The 16701-nt window shown below is 38.0% G+C and overlaps 1 protein-coding gene across 1 annotated transcript in view; it reads right to left on the bottom strand.

Annotated features, from left to right (window-relative positions):
* Positions 1–1147: 1147 nt before the first annotated feature.
* Positions 1148–16701, bottom strand: part of LOC111861997 (protein ILRUN) — a 22067-nt gene continuing 6513 nt past the window's right edge. Inside the window, exons 3-5 of the mRNA XM_023847015.2 lie at positions 14694–14923; positions 10812–10972; positions 1148–3741 (exon numbers count right to left, since the gene is read on the bottom strand). Of these exons, the coding sequence (XP_023702783.1) occupies positions 3694–3741; positions 10812–10972; positions 14694–14923 (439 nt within the window). The 3' untranslated portion in view covers positions 1148–3693. The remainder of the gene's footprint in view (positions 3742–10811; positions 10973–14693; positions 14924–16701) is intronic.

Genomic DNA, 16701 nt, shown 5'->3' with positions numbered 1-16701 from the left:
GGTGGAGTCCAACTGGGTCCACTTGGCATGGTGGCCACTGATTGGCCTATTGTAGCCTGCTCCAGGTGATTATGATGATTGAGAATTTGGTGGAATGAAGATTGGCAGGGGAAACTGAAACACTTGGAGAAAACCCACCCCAGTGCCACTTTGTACATCACAAAACCCACTTGACCAGACCCGGGATCGAACCTTGGCTGCCGCGGTGGGAAGCCAGTTACTAACTGCTTGAGCTATGGCGCTGCCACCTGGTCATTGTTAAGTGCTAGGCTCTCATTTTCATATGTAACTGAATAAAGGCATCTGTACAACAATACCTCCATGCCCTTGATATCATTTGTACACAGCTGATGTGACATCATTCAATCCCATAATTTAAAGTTCAAAGGATAACAATCAAGAAAATATGTAATACTAAATGTTAACAACTACACACATCATCAGCCAGTGTTTAATTTCTGCTTTATATTCAGGGCCTAACCATGAATGAATGGTGATATTTCTGAGTAAAAAATTACCAATACCATAATAATGTATAAAATCATATTCACGTTTGGACACATAATCAATTAAATATCCTGAATATGTCACAATCTAATCAAGTTTTCTTTATCATAAGGTGATACTGCAGATTATACAGATCCTGCCATGCAAATTATGAAAACAAAGGGAAATAATGTCTATGAAGTCTCATTTGTCAAATATGAACCTGAATGCTGAATAAAACTTGGGCAATTTGTTTCACAATTTAGGTTAGCTGTCCACACAAACTCCATATACATAAGAAAACGAGAAATGTTATTTAATGATTTTATGTCTGAAAATCACAAATTTTTTCCTGAAGTAATTTTTGGATTAAATAAGGACCATGTAATTACTTGTACATTAAATAAAAGCACATGTCAACAGGTCACAAAGTGAGGACCTATATAAGTCATACTGCACAATTAGTATTGTTAGTACAGTCAAATGAAGATTATGATGGGAAGGGGAAAACAAATATTAATAGGTTAAACTTTTGGAAAGTGGCTTCTTAAAGATCAAAGACATGGAATTAAAATGGATGAAGGGAATGTGAAATGGATTGAACTAGTTCTCAGTAATGTCAAATGGCAAGCTCTGGTACCAGCAATATTTAAAATTCAGGTATATTATAACTGGTATATTACACAAACTTGACAATAACCAAAATACATTTTATGAGAAATGAAATCTTTTACATAAGAACTGATGAGGTCAGTGAATTAACAGGCTAAGATTAACGAGGTGTTAATGCCATTTGAATAAACTGTTAATGAAGTATACAAATTAGAATATTAATATGATGTTAATGAAGGTCATATCAATGCAGTTAACTAACCAGTCCAAAAGCATTCAAAGATCCAGAATCCCAACTTCCTGGAGGGGCCTACCAATGCTGTTATGTTACTGGTACAGCTAACAGACATTGTGTCCTATAATCCTGATAGTTATTACATTATATCATATCTATTCAAGTAATTTTTCAGCCCTTGCATACCTTTCCCATTTTAGTTTGTGAAAATATGATTGTGACTTCGATTTTCCTTGCATAATTTACATGTCCAGTTTAGTAAAAGCTCATCCTGTATGACCTCTTCAGTTAGTAAAGAAATTTTAAACAAAATAATAATCCATTATCTATTGCTAAGTATGTAATTTTATTGTTGTGCCTTTTCTTTTTAAATGTCGGTGAATAATACAAGTACAACCAACGCTGATGCCTATCATTTGGTAAAAGGGTGAGAAAATCTTACATTGGATTTTATACTCAATAGTGTCATGAAAGCATCATTTACTTCTGCAGTGAGTTGTACACAGCGCTTCCAGGAAGTAAACTTATGCATTACGGGTCAGCTTGACTTGACAGGAGGAATATCCTATTTTTCCATCTGACTATACACTCACCGTACATGCAGAGTTCAAAAATAAACACACAGCCTTTATTATAATATCTCAAGGAGTCACTGTACCAGTTCTTTCAATCCTTTCAATTCTGTGTTAAATCCAATTCACCAAACAAGGTATTTGTCATCCTTAGTTTAAGGATAAAATTTTGGCACACAGAATGCGAAAATTATATAAGTAAATGTGCCATACACATTTTATAGCCATATATTTATATCATCAAGGGCTTTTGTTTCACACAAAGATTGCAAGTTTATGGCCTAGAGAAGAGAATAATATTTGTGGATGTGTTATGAAAATAAGTACAGAGCAGAATGTTTCTGTTCCAAGGTAAATGCAATAAATTTGTAAAACAAACTTGACAGAAGTCTCTTTCTGAAATCAATGAACGTCTGAAAAAATAAAGATTACATGGATAAATGAATCAATATGCATACTGAACAGTAGTCAACTGATAATTTTGGTGGCAGTCTATTTTTTTCATTCAACTGAAAGAATAATTATGGATGGGTCATTTTACATACTGCAGAAGCTTGGGATAACTTCTGACACATATGATCTTCCTATTGGATATGAGGTTTTCACAACAGTGATTATGAAGAGTACTGTTTTCTGGGATGTAACACAGTGCAGTCCAATAGAAGTCCAGTTAACATTTTGGATGAACATACTTCTGGCTGGTTTCTTTCTTGGCTTACTCTTTGACATTGAAGATGAAGGCAATACATTCCTCCAAAATACTGGGAACTTCTACTGGACTGCCTGGCAGTACATCCCAGAAGATCTGAATGATAAAAAATATAACTTTGATTGAAAATAAGGGATTTATCCTGAAACAATATACCTGGCTACAAAGAATATATCATATTGGTCTAATCAGATGAACTTGAATATAAGGAGATCCCCATTCTTGGAAGTCATAAGGAAGAAGAAACTCTGTATTTTAATAAAAGGTGATTATATGGAAACTGAATTTACAGTGTAATTATTAAAAAATATTGTCTTATAATCAGGCCAATACAGCAAATTCAAGAAAACTAATCTTTAGATCATCTTAAGTTCACCATCTTCATTCTTATTTCCATTTTTAGGTCTAACTAGCATGTTAAGAATATTACAGAACACAAACCTTTCATACTATTAATCTTCCTAAATGTAAATGGAAGGATGCTACACACACAATAGAAAACATTAAACATTTTTTAGAATCCTATTGACATGTACCAGTGACAAGGCATATAAACATTTAACTCACCATAACTTAATGACATGAAATGCTAAGATGGTCTCATAGACATGGAAGAAGACTGCCATGGTGAAGAAAAGGACATTTAATACAACATGAATTAACAGGTTTCAAAACAGTTAAATGAAAGGCTGAGCCAGAATGCAATTTATTCCAACAGTATAAGAAAAAAAAATTCCACGAACTACAATTATATTCCAGCCTTGCAAAAGCAAAACAGAGAATACTCTAATGCTTGCATCTGTACACAACAATCTGACCTATTCACAGATAATAAGACTACAAAAGATACTGGACAACTGTGATTAATGACAACCTAAAAATGATGATGGGATATTCCATTAACTCCAAATTTTAAATGTTCTAAACACTGACAGCAAATGTAATACTTAAAAGTGAAGAGCAAAATTCCTCTGGTCCAGTCTCTAGACATAAACATATCTCACACAAACCTTCCACATCCCTAGTACAAGAGTTCATTATTCTTCATCCATCTCACTCACACCTGGCTGATGTAAATGTTAACACATCATGTTAGTATCACCATCTTGTGTCTGCTGAACAGAATCCTGGCAATTAGAAACAGTTTTACAACATAAAAATCAAAATAAAACAATAGAAAATTATTTTGTTAAAATTAATACAAAAGAATATGATTTATCTTACCTACAATCAGAAACTGGCCTCCAGTCATTTTTGCCCTCCAAAGTTACTGGTGCAATATATTTAATTTCTTCAATTCTTCTAGCTTCCATGATTTTTTTAAGTTATTTCAGATTCAACAATATCCTTACTTTTTGCAGGGATAGTTATTTGAAACATTTGAAACAATGGTGAACCTAGATCATTATTTATTTCCATTTCCTAAATTTTGTCATTAACATTATCATCACCATACTGCTGATATTTCATTACATTCACCTAATCCCACATGTTATTTCTTTCATCCTTGTAACTCACATTACTGCTATAATTTAACTTTTTCCATGCCATATCTATTCTATATTCAAGATGTGTATAGAGCTGACATCAAACACCACCCAGGAAACAGTATCATTTTGGCATCCTATTAAATAAGGGCCAAGGAAGAACCTTTGCACATGGTTCATAGCATGATACATATTAACTCAGAATCCAGTGTGACATCCAATGGAACTGGCACTGGGTAGTCATATGACTGAACTACATGTAACCTGCATGTTGTTGATCGTCATCTAGTAATATGTTTCCTTCTCCAGACACATCCTGAACAGACTATAGTTGAACTCCTCCCTATACCTCCTCAGACACTTGGAAGTATCCCATTCTTCATCTGTCATCACAATCTAATTCATTCACTGATGTAATGTCACTGCTGTTCAAAGCAGTGCATGTCTGAAAATAACCTACATTCATTATGGACTTGTTCTCCAGAGTACACTGACAATTCATGTAAATGGGCTACCATCAATGGATGTCCAGTTCTGAGGTTCAACATGTCACAGCTCCTTTTTTTTTGTTACTATTATTTACAGTCTATTTAATAAGGCTTTTAGCAATTTAGCAGACTACAAGTTGCCCCTGCGTTTACGTAATTAAGCACCATGCCATTAAGATGTAGGGGAACTGGAGGTAAAACTCAGAACGTTCTTGACCTTGACACTAGTAGAGGTGAATGGTCAGCTTCACACCTCAGCTACTTTAACCCTAGGGAATGTGTCCCTGGTGCCCACAGGATGGGAGGCTTCCTGGGCTCCCAGAGTCAGTCTGGACACTGTGGGGAAGATAAAAATCTCTTGCCTCTGCTGGGAATTAAACCCCAGCCATCCAGCCTGTAGCCTGTCACTATACTGACTGAGCTATAGCTTTAAATATACAGGGTGTATCGAAACTCAACAGCAAAACTTCAGGATCAGACTCCTCATATAGAGAGAAGAAAAAAAGTGTATGAAAACAGGGTTCCGGAAATGCATAATTACAGAGTCATCCGAGCATGTAATTTACAGAGTGCAATCCGACACTCCCAACACTGTTGCACTGTGCACCTGAATATGTCTGTAATGCCAGCTGGAACACTCTGGTCACATGTCAGAGGAAATGTTCAAAGTGACCTCATCCTGCCTGAATACAGGCCTCCGCTTGTCATCACATTGAGAGCCACACACGATCAAAAATGCCCGGTGTAGTGCGTGCTGTCTGATAGGCTGCCACACTGCATGCATGGAGAGTTGGTACATCAGCAACAGCAATCGAATACATGACAGACTTTAAGTCTCCCCACAGGTAAAAGATCAAGGGGTTTAAGTCAGGAGAGCATGGTGGTCAAGCAATTGGTCCACCTCTACCTATCCAGTGCCCAGGATAATGTGCATTAAGGTGCCTGCGGACAGGCAGACTGAAATGCGCGGGAGCACTATCATGCATGAATTACAGCTGTTGACAGGATGCTAGTGGAATGTCTTCCAAGTAATCAGGCAATGTAGTATGCAAGAAATCTGTGTAGTTCTGTCCATTAAGCTTGTACAGAAGAACGTAGGGTCCTAACAAACAATCATCAACAATGCCTGCCTAGATGTGTCAGCGTGCACTCCGTAAATTACATGCTCGGATAACTCTGTAATTATGCATTTCTGGACCCATGTTGTCATACACTTTTTTTCTTCTCTCTATATGAGGAGTCCATTCCTGAAGTTTTGCCATTGAGTTTTGATACACCCTGTATAGAGCTGAAATAATTCATAGTGCATACAGATTTGGAAAGAATGTGGAAAGAAGTGGTTGTGGCCTCATTCCATGTTCTATCCAACTTTTCTGGAGGGGCTGATGAAAATCACGAGATCTGAACCAGGCATCTCCGACATAAAAGTCAGAAGCATTACTGCCTGAGCCAACTATGCTTGATGTTTCCGTTCCCTTCACATATAAAACGTGTTCCAAAACTGACTTTGTATTTTCATGATACAAATGTCCCCATAAGGTCCATGAGCTGGTTTAAAATACCATGGGATAAAACAAAACAATGATATAGGCAATTTGATGGAAAAACTTCACATGCAGACTTACAACAGTTTATTAGTTACCATCATCAAATTACACAAATTTTGCACAGCTACCAAGTTACTTTACATTCTGCTACAGACTGCCTTAATGAAAGTTGCATATTTCTTCAAGATAAATTACCACACAAAATTCTGAGACCCCTCTCCCAAAGTGGTGCATTAAAACTCCTCATGCATTTAAATCTGTTTCTGCAGCATTTTATTTTATAATTGTTGCTCCCTTTTTAAAATTCAATATTTCAGTCATGTGTCATTATAAGTTTAATGAAATGAAATGTGTCTGAAAGACCAAGTATCAGAGTTCATATATCTATTTTTAATTTATATAGCTGTTACATTAAAAATTATATATATTTTTTAGTAAAATTCCATACTTTTGGCTTCATTCTCAAAAAGCACACCACTGTCGTCAGTGACATGCATTTCAATTCCCAATATGTGATCATAAAGGTATGTCTGATTTATGCACATTCACTATATGCAATTCTGACTGGCATGTGGTGTTTAACAATGAAGTACGATCATAGAAGCTGAATGACAATACTACCTCCAGCCTAAATACACACTCACATGTTTGATTATTGTGACATTTCACTATGATTTACTACAGCTACAGCTGCCTTACTGATAACAGATGTTTCTCATTGCTGTGTGTGCTGAATTTGCACTTCCTCTGCAAGTTCAAGATACTGTGGATGAAATAACTTTGCAACTAAAGCTATTTGTTCTTCCAAACACTGACTGCAAAATAATTATCTTGTACAGACTATGAAATCATCACTAAAATGATTACACCAATGGAAACACTGTTGGAACTCCAGTGGCACATACTGTGAAGGTCTTTACAGTTATGGTGTAGTTTTCAGTACCAGCCCATAGAGTACTTTCTAATAACCAAAATCTTACCTTCAGACACTTCTTAGCCTCTTGCTGAACACTGAGCCCTTTCATGACTCTAGAAGTCATTTGCCATATGGTAATGTTAGAAAAAGGGTGCAGCACACAAGGCCACCTTTCAGTTTTCACAACTGTACCTTGTTTCATGATGTTGACCGTTACTGTAGCAGCACTGAGGGGGGATGAGGTGCATTCATCCTTGTCAGTGGGGTGGTTTTCAGTGGTCTGCCTCCATTATATGATATTTTGAAATTATATTTTCTTTAAGTTTCAGTCGAAATTCCATCCTGGAAATGCTGCTGCCATTTTTATTTTTTCAGTAAACATGAATTCAAACAGTAGATATCAATCAAGTGACAGAAGTGCTTCTGACAGTATTGTTTTAGTCTACTCCTTGTGGTGCAACAGCTTGTCAAGTAAGCATCACTGAGGTCCACACCTCCTGTCCTGGAATTATAATCAATAACTACACTGGGCTTTTCCATATCTTGCCCTAGAACCCTGGTTGGAACCATTCTGTTATCATGAGTGGTACTTGTAAGACAAATATCTCTTTTGTCTTTCCACTTCATTACCATAGGAGACATGATGGCACAGCGACTGGCTATGGTCTGGACAACCAAGGGGCTGGAGTTCGAGTCTCAGTAAGGTCAAGAATTTTCTCTTTTTCAAATCATCCAGACTGCCTCCGGGGCCCACCGAGCCACCTATCCAATGGGTACTTGGCGCTCTTTCCCTGGGGGTAAAGTGGCAGAGGCATGAAGCTGACCAATCACCTCCAGTTAATGCTGAGGTCCAGAAAATGTAGACCTATACATCCACTCCCCTACGCCTTCATGGAATAGTGCTTAATTAGTTGGGCACACAGACAACTTTACCTTTACCTTACTTCATTATCATTAGTCTGTCTTTGTAGACTGAAACACATTCTCCCTTTTTCAGTTTTATTTCAGGAGGGACAACCTTCCTCTTTTGATGCAAGGTTCCCATAGCATCGATCTCTTTGCTGCATAGCTTATGGAACAGATCTGCGTTTGAAAACCAACTGTCCATAATTACATGGTATCCCTGATTCAGCAGAGGAACCCACTACTTCTAAGCCAAAATTCCATACATAACCAGATTTGGCTTCACACAATTTAAATGATTTTATACTAAATCTAGCACATTTTGAAGGAATGTATACCTTCCATGACAAACATCCCCTCCACATCATCAAAGACTCATTTACTGACACATCACACTCTGGGATACATACGCTCCCAAATATGGCATTTAGGTGATCAAGTATGGGTTTGGCTTTAAACAATCTTCTGGAATGGCAACTGGCCTCATCGTAACTTTCGTTCTCAACAAAATGAAGAAACTTTAGTAGAAGGTGAAACCTCCTCTCACTGAACAGGATCAAAAGTAAGGGTGTTTCCAGAATTTTCCTCTGGGAAAAACAGCTCCTGTTATCTGGTTTCTGGTGAAGTCCTTGTAACAGAAAGAATGCCAGCAACTTCATTATTTCATTTCTGTTCATCTCCTTCCAGTGATAGGTCATTGATCTTAGTTTTTGACTAGGTGTGTTTTCAAAATAATTTTATGCATATTGATTTGTTTCTGTGGCTATTACTGCCACAATTTCTGGTGTACAAAACAACCCTAAATATTCCTGGGGGTTACTGTGGTGTTCCAAATCAACATTTATGCCAGGCTTGCCAGTAAATCGTAAATCAAAAACGTGGTCATTCGGTGCCTGATTTTACCCATATCCCATGCTGCATGCTGCTGTTGTCACTCAGACTTTCTTCATCAGAACTCACACTCAGTTCATAATGTGACAAAATTTTCACATTTATTTACTGTCACCATTACATTGGCTCTCAGAAATATCAATATATTAATTTTCTTGCAACAGTTCATATAACACCTCATTACTCACACACACTCTTTTGCTAGGACCTGCAATAATGTTTCCTATCAAAACTTGAACCCACGCCAACTATCAAGCAAATCAGCACCTTCCTGTCACACTCTGATGTAACTAGAAGATCTAACAAGCACATCGTACAAATTTACATTGCCAAATGTCATCATATCAACAACAGTGTAGCTAGAAACATGCATGACATGTGCAGATGTCATACTCACTACAAAACAGAGTAGCACATCACCTGCTAAGACATCATTTAACTGGAAATTGAAATGAAACATNTCCTTCCAGTGATAGGTCATTGATCTTAGTTTTAGACTAGGTGTGTTTTCAAAATAATTTTATGCATATTGATTTGTTTCTGTGGCTATTACTGCCACAATTTCTGGTGTACAAAACAACCCTAAATATTCCTGGGGGTTACTGTGGTGTTCCAAATCAACATTTATGCCAGGCTTGCCAGTAAATCGTAAATCAAAAACGTGGTCATTCGGTGCCTGATTTTACCCATATCCCATGCTGCATGCTGCTGTTGTCACTCAGACTTTCTTCATCAGAACTCACACTCAGTTCATAATGTGACAAAATTTTCACATTTATTTACTGTCACCATTACATTGGCTCTCAGAAATATCAATATATTAATTTTCTTGCAACAGTTCATATAACACCTCATTACTCACACACACTCTTTTGCTAGGACCTGCAATAATGTTTCCTATCAAAACTTGAACCCACGCCAACTATCAAGCAAATCAGCACCTTCCTGTCACACTCTGATGTAACTAGAAGATCTAACAAGCACATCGTACAAATTTACATTGCCAAATGTCATCATATCAACAACAGTGTAGCTAGAAACATGCATGACATGTGCAGATGTCATACTCACTACAAAACAGAGTAGCACATGACCTGCTAAGATATCATATTCACTTAACTGAAAACTGAAATGAAACACCTAGAAGTGTTCAGATCAAACCTAACAAGTTCAATGGCTACCACATTGATACTATTGATGACAGGAAATGGAGAAGTACGAGTAGAAAGGTGTGATGACAAGACAGACGGATATATATGACATCAGACTTGAGATTATCATGGTGGTGAATATTAAAACAGCAATCTTCAGGAACGTGGCTCCATGTAATCCAGAAGATGATTACCAGTGTTCCTGAGAAGCACACTGACACCATCTTCAGGTTCCACACGGTGTCACATCCCAGATGACCACCACTTAACAGACATGATTACAACAGAAGCTCATGTTTCCTTACAAAGTGAGGAATATGGAATAAAAATCCCTCTCTACATATATCTGTGTCCATCAATCCGTCAAATATAACATACCCCTCTCTCACAATAGAAAATACTGTCAAATTTGGGCTGAATACATGAGCCATGCTCTTCCTCATTTAATATCTCACCTCGAATTCAACCCCTGACAGTTTCCCTATCAGTCTTCTATACCTCCCCTGCTCTGGGTATTCACTATTAATGTTTCTTACTCCAACCACTTTATAATAAATTCTAAGTAACTGCCATTTAACAACAGCTTGGAAATGCTAGTTTGCCATAAGATTTTCTTCATTTTGCCATGAGTGCAATATCTTGAGTGAAAAGGTCTGTGTGAACAAAATTGAAGTTATGCTTATTTTAATATTTCTCTTGCACATGCTCCTTTTTCTTATTTATCTGAAAGGACTTTAACCAATGCAGAATTATAATAATATTTATGAAGACTTAACTGAAATTGAATAATAAAACTAATAAATTCAGTTCTCACCTGAAACAAGGTCTGACTAGAAGGTCTGCTGGTTGGTCCAAATGGATTGAGGTTCATTTCATCAAGACGGGGAGATGCACCAAGTTCACTTAAATGTGACAACTGTTGTGTAAGAGCCATTGTCCCACCTTCTGCGACTGTCAGTATCACCCAGATAACATCTGTTTCATACAAACAAAATTCATTAAAAAATTTAAAAATCTGAATTATGTAGTTGAGATCTAAATTATTTATACATACCTCAATTGACAGAACATTCAAACTGTAGCATTATACCTTTCAAAAACTGCTCCCGTCTGAAGTCAAACTGCACAGGTTGGTCTACAAATAATGTTCTAGACTTGTATTCAGGAGGTGCCGCTATTCTGCCTGAGAGTTATCATGGTCTTCCTCAGTCCCTCCAAACAAATGCCAGCATAATACCTCAATTAGGACATGACTGCTTCCTTCCAAATCCTTTCCAATTCATCTACCATCCTACCACTCAATGCTATATAGTCTTGATACTAATAAAGCATCAGTCTCTATGAACATCTGCATATCTCAGTGAGATACATAAAAGTTCACACCTTCACAGAGCTCTCTTAAAAATATGCAATTATGGCATATTATCCAGCCAAGGCCACCAAGGTTCTAAAAATGAAAGTGTGTGGAATCAATTTACTCTTCCAATAATTTGACTGGATTACAATTGTTCTAGACAGCTGGGATTTTGTAAGGCTTGATTCAAAAATACAGATGTCATTTTCCATTTTAGAAACATTCTGTAACTGTCCTGAGTTTGTTTCCATTCCTTGGTGAATATTTTCCACAAAAGTCATAAAATGTGTAGCAGGTTGTGATCTTTAGATTTAATTCACTTACTGTTGTCCTTCAGAGACAGGACTTTTAACATACCAGCATGTGAATGACTGAGTTTCATTTTCACTGCTTACAGTGTCAAAATCCAGTTATATGAGCAGACTTTTGGAATACCTAACAAACTAGTGGATGTTGCCTTCCATAGATCTTTGGTTAGTGACCATTATTGCTTCCCCAATAGCTGATGGACAAAAATGCATACCGAATAGTCAACAGAAAAATCTAAATTTGTCAATGAGGGACTGGTCACAAGAAGGACAGCTGTCAGCTGGAATTTTTGGGCACCTCATCAGTGAATTGGCAGTTCCATTGAACTACTGGGGAAAAGTAGTAGTATTGCCAGCATACCTACAACAGCTAAACAAAACTAGTGGATGTTGCCTTCCATAGATATAGTGATCTGTGGTTAGTGACCATTACTGCTTCCCCAGTAGCTGATGGACAGAAATGGATACTGAATAGTCAATAGAAAAAAATAAATTTGTCAATGGGGGACGGGCCACAAGAAGGACAGCTGTCAACTGGAATTTTTGGGCACCTCATCAGTGAACTGGCAGTTCCATTGAACTGCTGGGAGGAAGTAGTAGTACTGCCAGCATACCTACAACAGATAAGATGTTCGAACACATTGCCTCCAGTGTTAACAGGCTTCATTCAGGCAACATATATGAACTTTTGGTGTCAGGCAGGTGAAAGATAATGAGTGTAATGGTGGTACTGGCAACAACCAGCAACTAGAGCAAGTATTCTCTCCTGCCGCTGAGGGTACATAAATTGGATTCCCTACAAGACTCAGAACAGAAATTGGGCCCAGGCTATCACCGAAGTTCAACCTTCCTTAGGGGAAAAAAATGAGACTGTTATCAATGAAAACTGCAGGTGAGGACATCAGACATATCCTCAAGACTACAGTCAAAAGGGTAAGAATTTATTTATAGTTCCGCCAATCAGCAAACATGTCAAATGGTTCTATAATAACAGGCCATGGGAGGCAACTCTGCTGAAAGCAAATGATGCAATAGGACTCCCCAGTCCTGCTATGTGTTCTAAGATTCATGATACAATCAATGAGGCTCCTAAGAGTCTGCTAATCTGCCTCAAGGCCTATAACTCAGAACTCATAATTGAAAACTGGAAAATCCTCGAGAAGAATGCTGAACTGAATAGCAACGGACTTATCCTCCTAGCAGACTGGAACTTGGGTAATGCCATTAATGAAACCAACTGCAAGGCCTTGGTGATTTTGTGGTTAGAATATTAGTGCAGGTCCTGAATTCAGTCACAGCTGTCACCACCCATCTTAATGAATGATAACATACCTGTCAGCATAATAACAATCAATTACTGGAAGGCAGGAACAGAACCAACTCCCAAAACGTTATGTATACCAAATACACCTCAGAGAATGGACAGTGTGCAACACTAGTACAACTTCAAATTTACAGAACATTCCAATGATTGTAATATAGTAATTACTCTATCAATATTCTTCTGTCCTTTCTGTGCTTTGCAGTAGATTCATCTCAGTTAGATAGAACATTCTTCAGTTCACCCTCTTTCATATATTTCACATATCGATTATATATATATGTTCTTAATTACGTTTCTTAACACTTAATTATTGCATATAATAATTTACATGATTTATACTGTGACATGCTGAGCTATGAGCCCTCCCCCACCCCCCGCCAGCCGTGATGCGCCGAGCGAAGCCGAAGCGAGCCGATGTTAGCCGAGTCCTAGGATCCTGGTCGCTAGGCAACGCGAGTCAACAGCGGTGACGTCACCAAGTAGTAACAGCGGTTACTTCCGCTAGCGCCAGGCAACAAGGGTGCCTATTACGTGGCCGTATTGTCCGATCGAGGCTACATAGGGAGCAGCGAAGGCTATTCACAGTTAGTTGTACTGAGTCAGTCAGTGAGTCCTAGAGCTACCGCCGAGTTAGCCAGCAACTAGTCAGTTGTATTGTGGCATTTGGAGTGTACTATTTGTGATACTGCAGATAGCAGTAATCGTAAATCTGTAATTTGGGTGACTGTAAGTGCGAATGTGAAATAAAATTCGCTATATAAAATACGGCGTGAACTTATTTGTCGCGATATACGCCCGATACGCGACAACTGGTGTCAGAAGTGGGATTTGGACTTACACACGTGACCAACGGGATTCGATCTCAAGACACGTAACAATTTGGTGTCAGAAGTGTTACGAACTTAAACACGCCACAAACAATTATTGTGCATCGAGTGTTCTACTGCTACAAAATGGAAAGACAAGATATTGAAAACTTGTTCGAACGCCTAGTGACAAAACTAGACGCCTACCAAGAGAAGGTGTTGGCCGATAGGAAGGCTGACAAAGAAGAAATGGAGGCTAATAGGAGGAAAGACAAAGAGGATTTCCTGGCGAAATTAGAATCCAGTCAAGAAAAAACAAATAGCCTGCTGGCGAAGTTAGCAGTTAGGGAGCAGCGAAGGCTATTCACAGTTAGTTGTACTGAGTCAGTCAGTGAGTCCTAGAGCTACCGCCAAGTTAGCCAGCAACTAGTCAGTTGTATTGTGGCATTTGGAGTGTACTATTTGTGATACTGCAGATAGCAGTAATCATAAATCTGTAATTTGGGTGATTGTAAGTGCGAATGTGAAATAAAATTCGCTACATCAAATACAACGTGAAGTTATTTGTCGCGATATACGCCCGATACGCGACAATACACACACATACACACAGAATTCTGATTAAAATAACTCATATCTAAAAACTCTCTAATGCAATACTGTTTGCACAAAATGTTGGTATGCCAGTAACTGTCAGTAAATTTAACTTTATCTATAATATGGTGACTTTTTCATTGTATCTGTGCTCCCTTAAATTATAAAAAGCTTATGGATGAAACACTTATTATGATTACACACATTCAACTGCGTCACACTACAATATAATATTTCTAACACTCTGGTGTTACCTCTAGTCCTTCTACAGTGATATTGTAACCTCTGTGAGGTGGCAGAAAATACTAACCTCCAAAATATGAACCTGATGGAGTTGACATTCTCCATTTGCTCTCATAGATGCCTGGCTGCTCTGGACTGACCATGTCAACATTCAAATCCATGGTGCAGCTAGGACCAACAGGCCGAACTGGTATTCGCTGTGCAGCACAAAGCTGATCCCCTCCACTAAACTGCAAGCAACATCCCAGTGGCCAAATCTCATCACCAATATTCTGCACTCGCCAGGTCTTGGTGAACCTATAGCAAAGAAATGTATTAATATGGGCTTTGCAAACTGATGGTCCACAAATAACACATAAAAATACAACAACTAGTTAAGTTAAGTACAAATCATGACAACGATCATAACAGATCCAGCAGCATCAGAGAATGCGAAAGAACAGCGAGACTTCACAAACAAGTGAAAGTGCAACCAATAACATAAGTTGAACTTTAATTCACGAACTTTTAACCGATAATAATAATAATAATAACAACAACAACAACAACTAAACTAGTTAAAAAAGAACTAGACACAGTTGTGAGCATAAATAAAATGAGACTGTAAAAACAAGTGAAAGTGTAACCAGTGACATGAATTGAACTTCGATTCATGAACTTTTAACTTTTAACAATTAAATTAGAATAATAATTTTAACCTGTGTTTTATAAAAAGAACTCGATATATTAGCGAGCATAAATCTGGATAAGATACAGGGTCGAATGAGTTAAAAGTGAATTTGACTGCGTGTAATTATACAGCCGTGTTCATACACCTGAAGATGACCCCTTGAGGTTGAAACATGTAGTGATAATAAAAAACGTGTTGTGTAGTCGGTAAATTCACTCTACTATTAATTAAACACACAACAGGATGCAAGAAACGATTAAAAAATGGAAAAACTACCACATTATAACTTTTCCTGGATAGTCTCTTTCAAAAATCAGAGATACCATGTATGCGAGATGTTTCCTCTGGAGACAAAACAATCCGGAGGTAAACTACTCCCCCAGTCGGATCTCCGGGGGGGGGGAGTGTTTCTAGAGGAAATATCATGCAGGCATTACAACAAGAAAAAGTGCGAAGATCAGAAGGAACATCATGGCTACAAGACTGGAACATGGAATGTGAGGACCTTGAATCAAGCAGACAAATTGGAGAATTTGAAAATGGAAATGCAGAAGAATGAAGTGTCTGTTTTAGGTGTCAGCGAAGTGCAGTGGAAAGGACAAGGTGAAATAAGAAGTGGTGATTATAGTGTATTATTCTGGAGGTGAACGGGCTGAAATAGGTGTGGCAGTAGTGGTGCATAAAAGTGTAGTGAGGAGTGTTGTTAAAAAGATTGATTGTAATGACAGTATTATTGCTCTGAAGTTAAAGGTGGAAAAAGTAGATATACGGTTATGCAAGTGTACATGCCAACATGAGAGTATGAAAATGATGAAGTGGAAAAAGTGTATAACACAACTGAAGAAATTCTTCAGGAAGATGGAAGCGGTGACACAAACAGCATCATATTGGGAGACTGGAAAAGCACTGTTGGATCATATCAGAATATTGTTGGATCACATGGACTAGGAAGACGGAATCACAGGGGTCAAATGCTTATTGACTTTTGTGAAAGAAATGGACTGACTGTTACCAACACTTGGTTCAAGAAGCCAAAGAGAAGACTTTACACATGGAAGGCACCTGGGGATTGGAGGCGGCATCAGCTGGACTACATCCTTGTGAAACATCGATTCAGAAACAGTGTGAAGGATGTGAAGACGCTGCCTAGGGCAGATATTGACTCTGACCACAACTTGCTGGTTGCCAAGTTCCGAACCAGGTTGAAGAAAATTATAAGATTCCAAAAGCGCAGACCTAGATGGGATTTGGAGAAGTTATCTGCTCAAAGACAAAGCGTGCAGGAGACCCTAGAAGAGAAACTCAGTGCAATTGAAAGTGAAAGCGGAAATGCTGAAGTGCAGTGGAACAATATAAAAGAATGCATGTTAGATACTATTAGTGAATTGGTTGGTAAAGTCGAGAA

This window comes from Cryptotermes secundus, unplaced genomic scaffold, assembly GCF_002891405.2.
Source record: "Cryptotermes secundus unplaced genomic scaffold, Csec_1.0 scaffold181, whole genome shotgun sequence".
In the NCBI taxonomy this organism is placed as follows: Eukaryota; Metazoa; Arthropoda; class Insecta; order Blattodea; family Kalotermitidae; genus Cryptotermes; species Cryptotermes secundus.
Note: the sequence above shows the minus strand (reverse complement) of the source record. Positions and strands in the feature narration are given on the sequence as shown.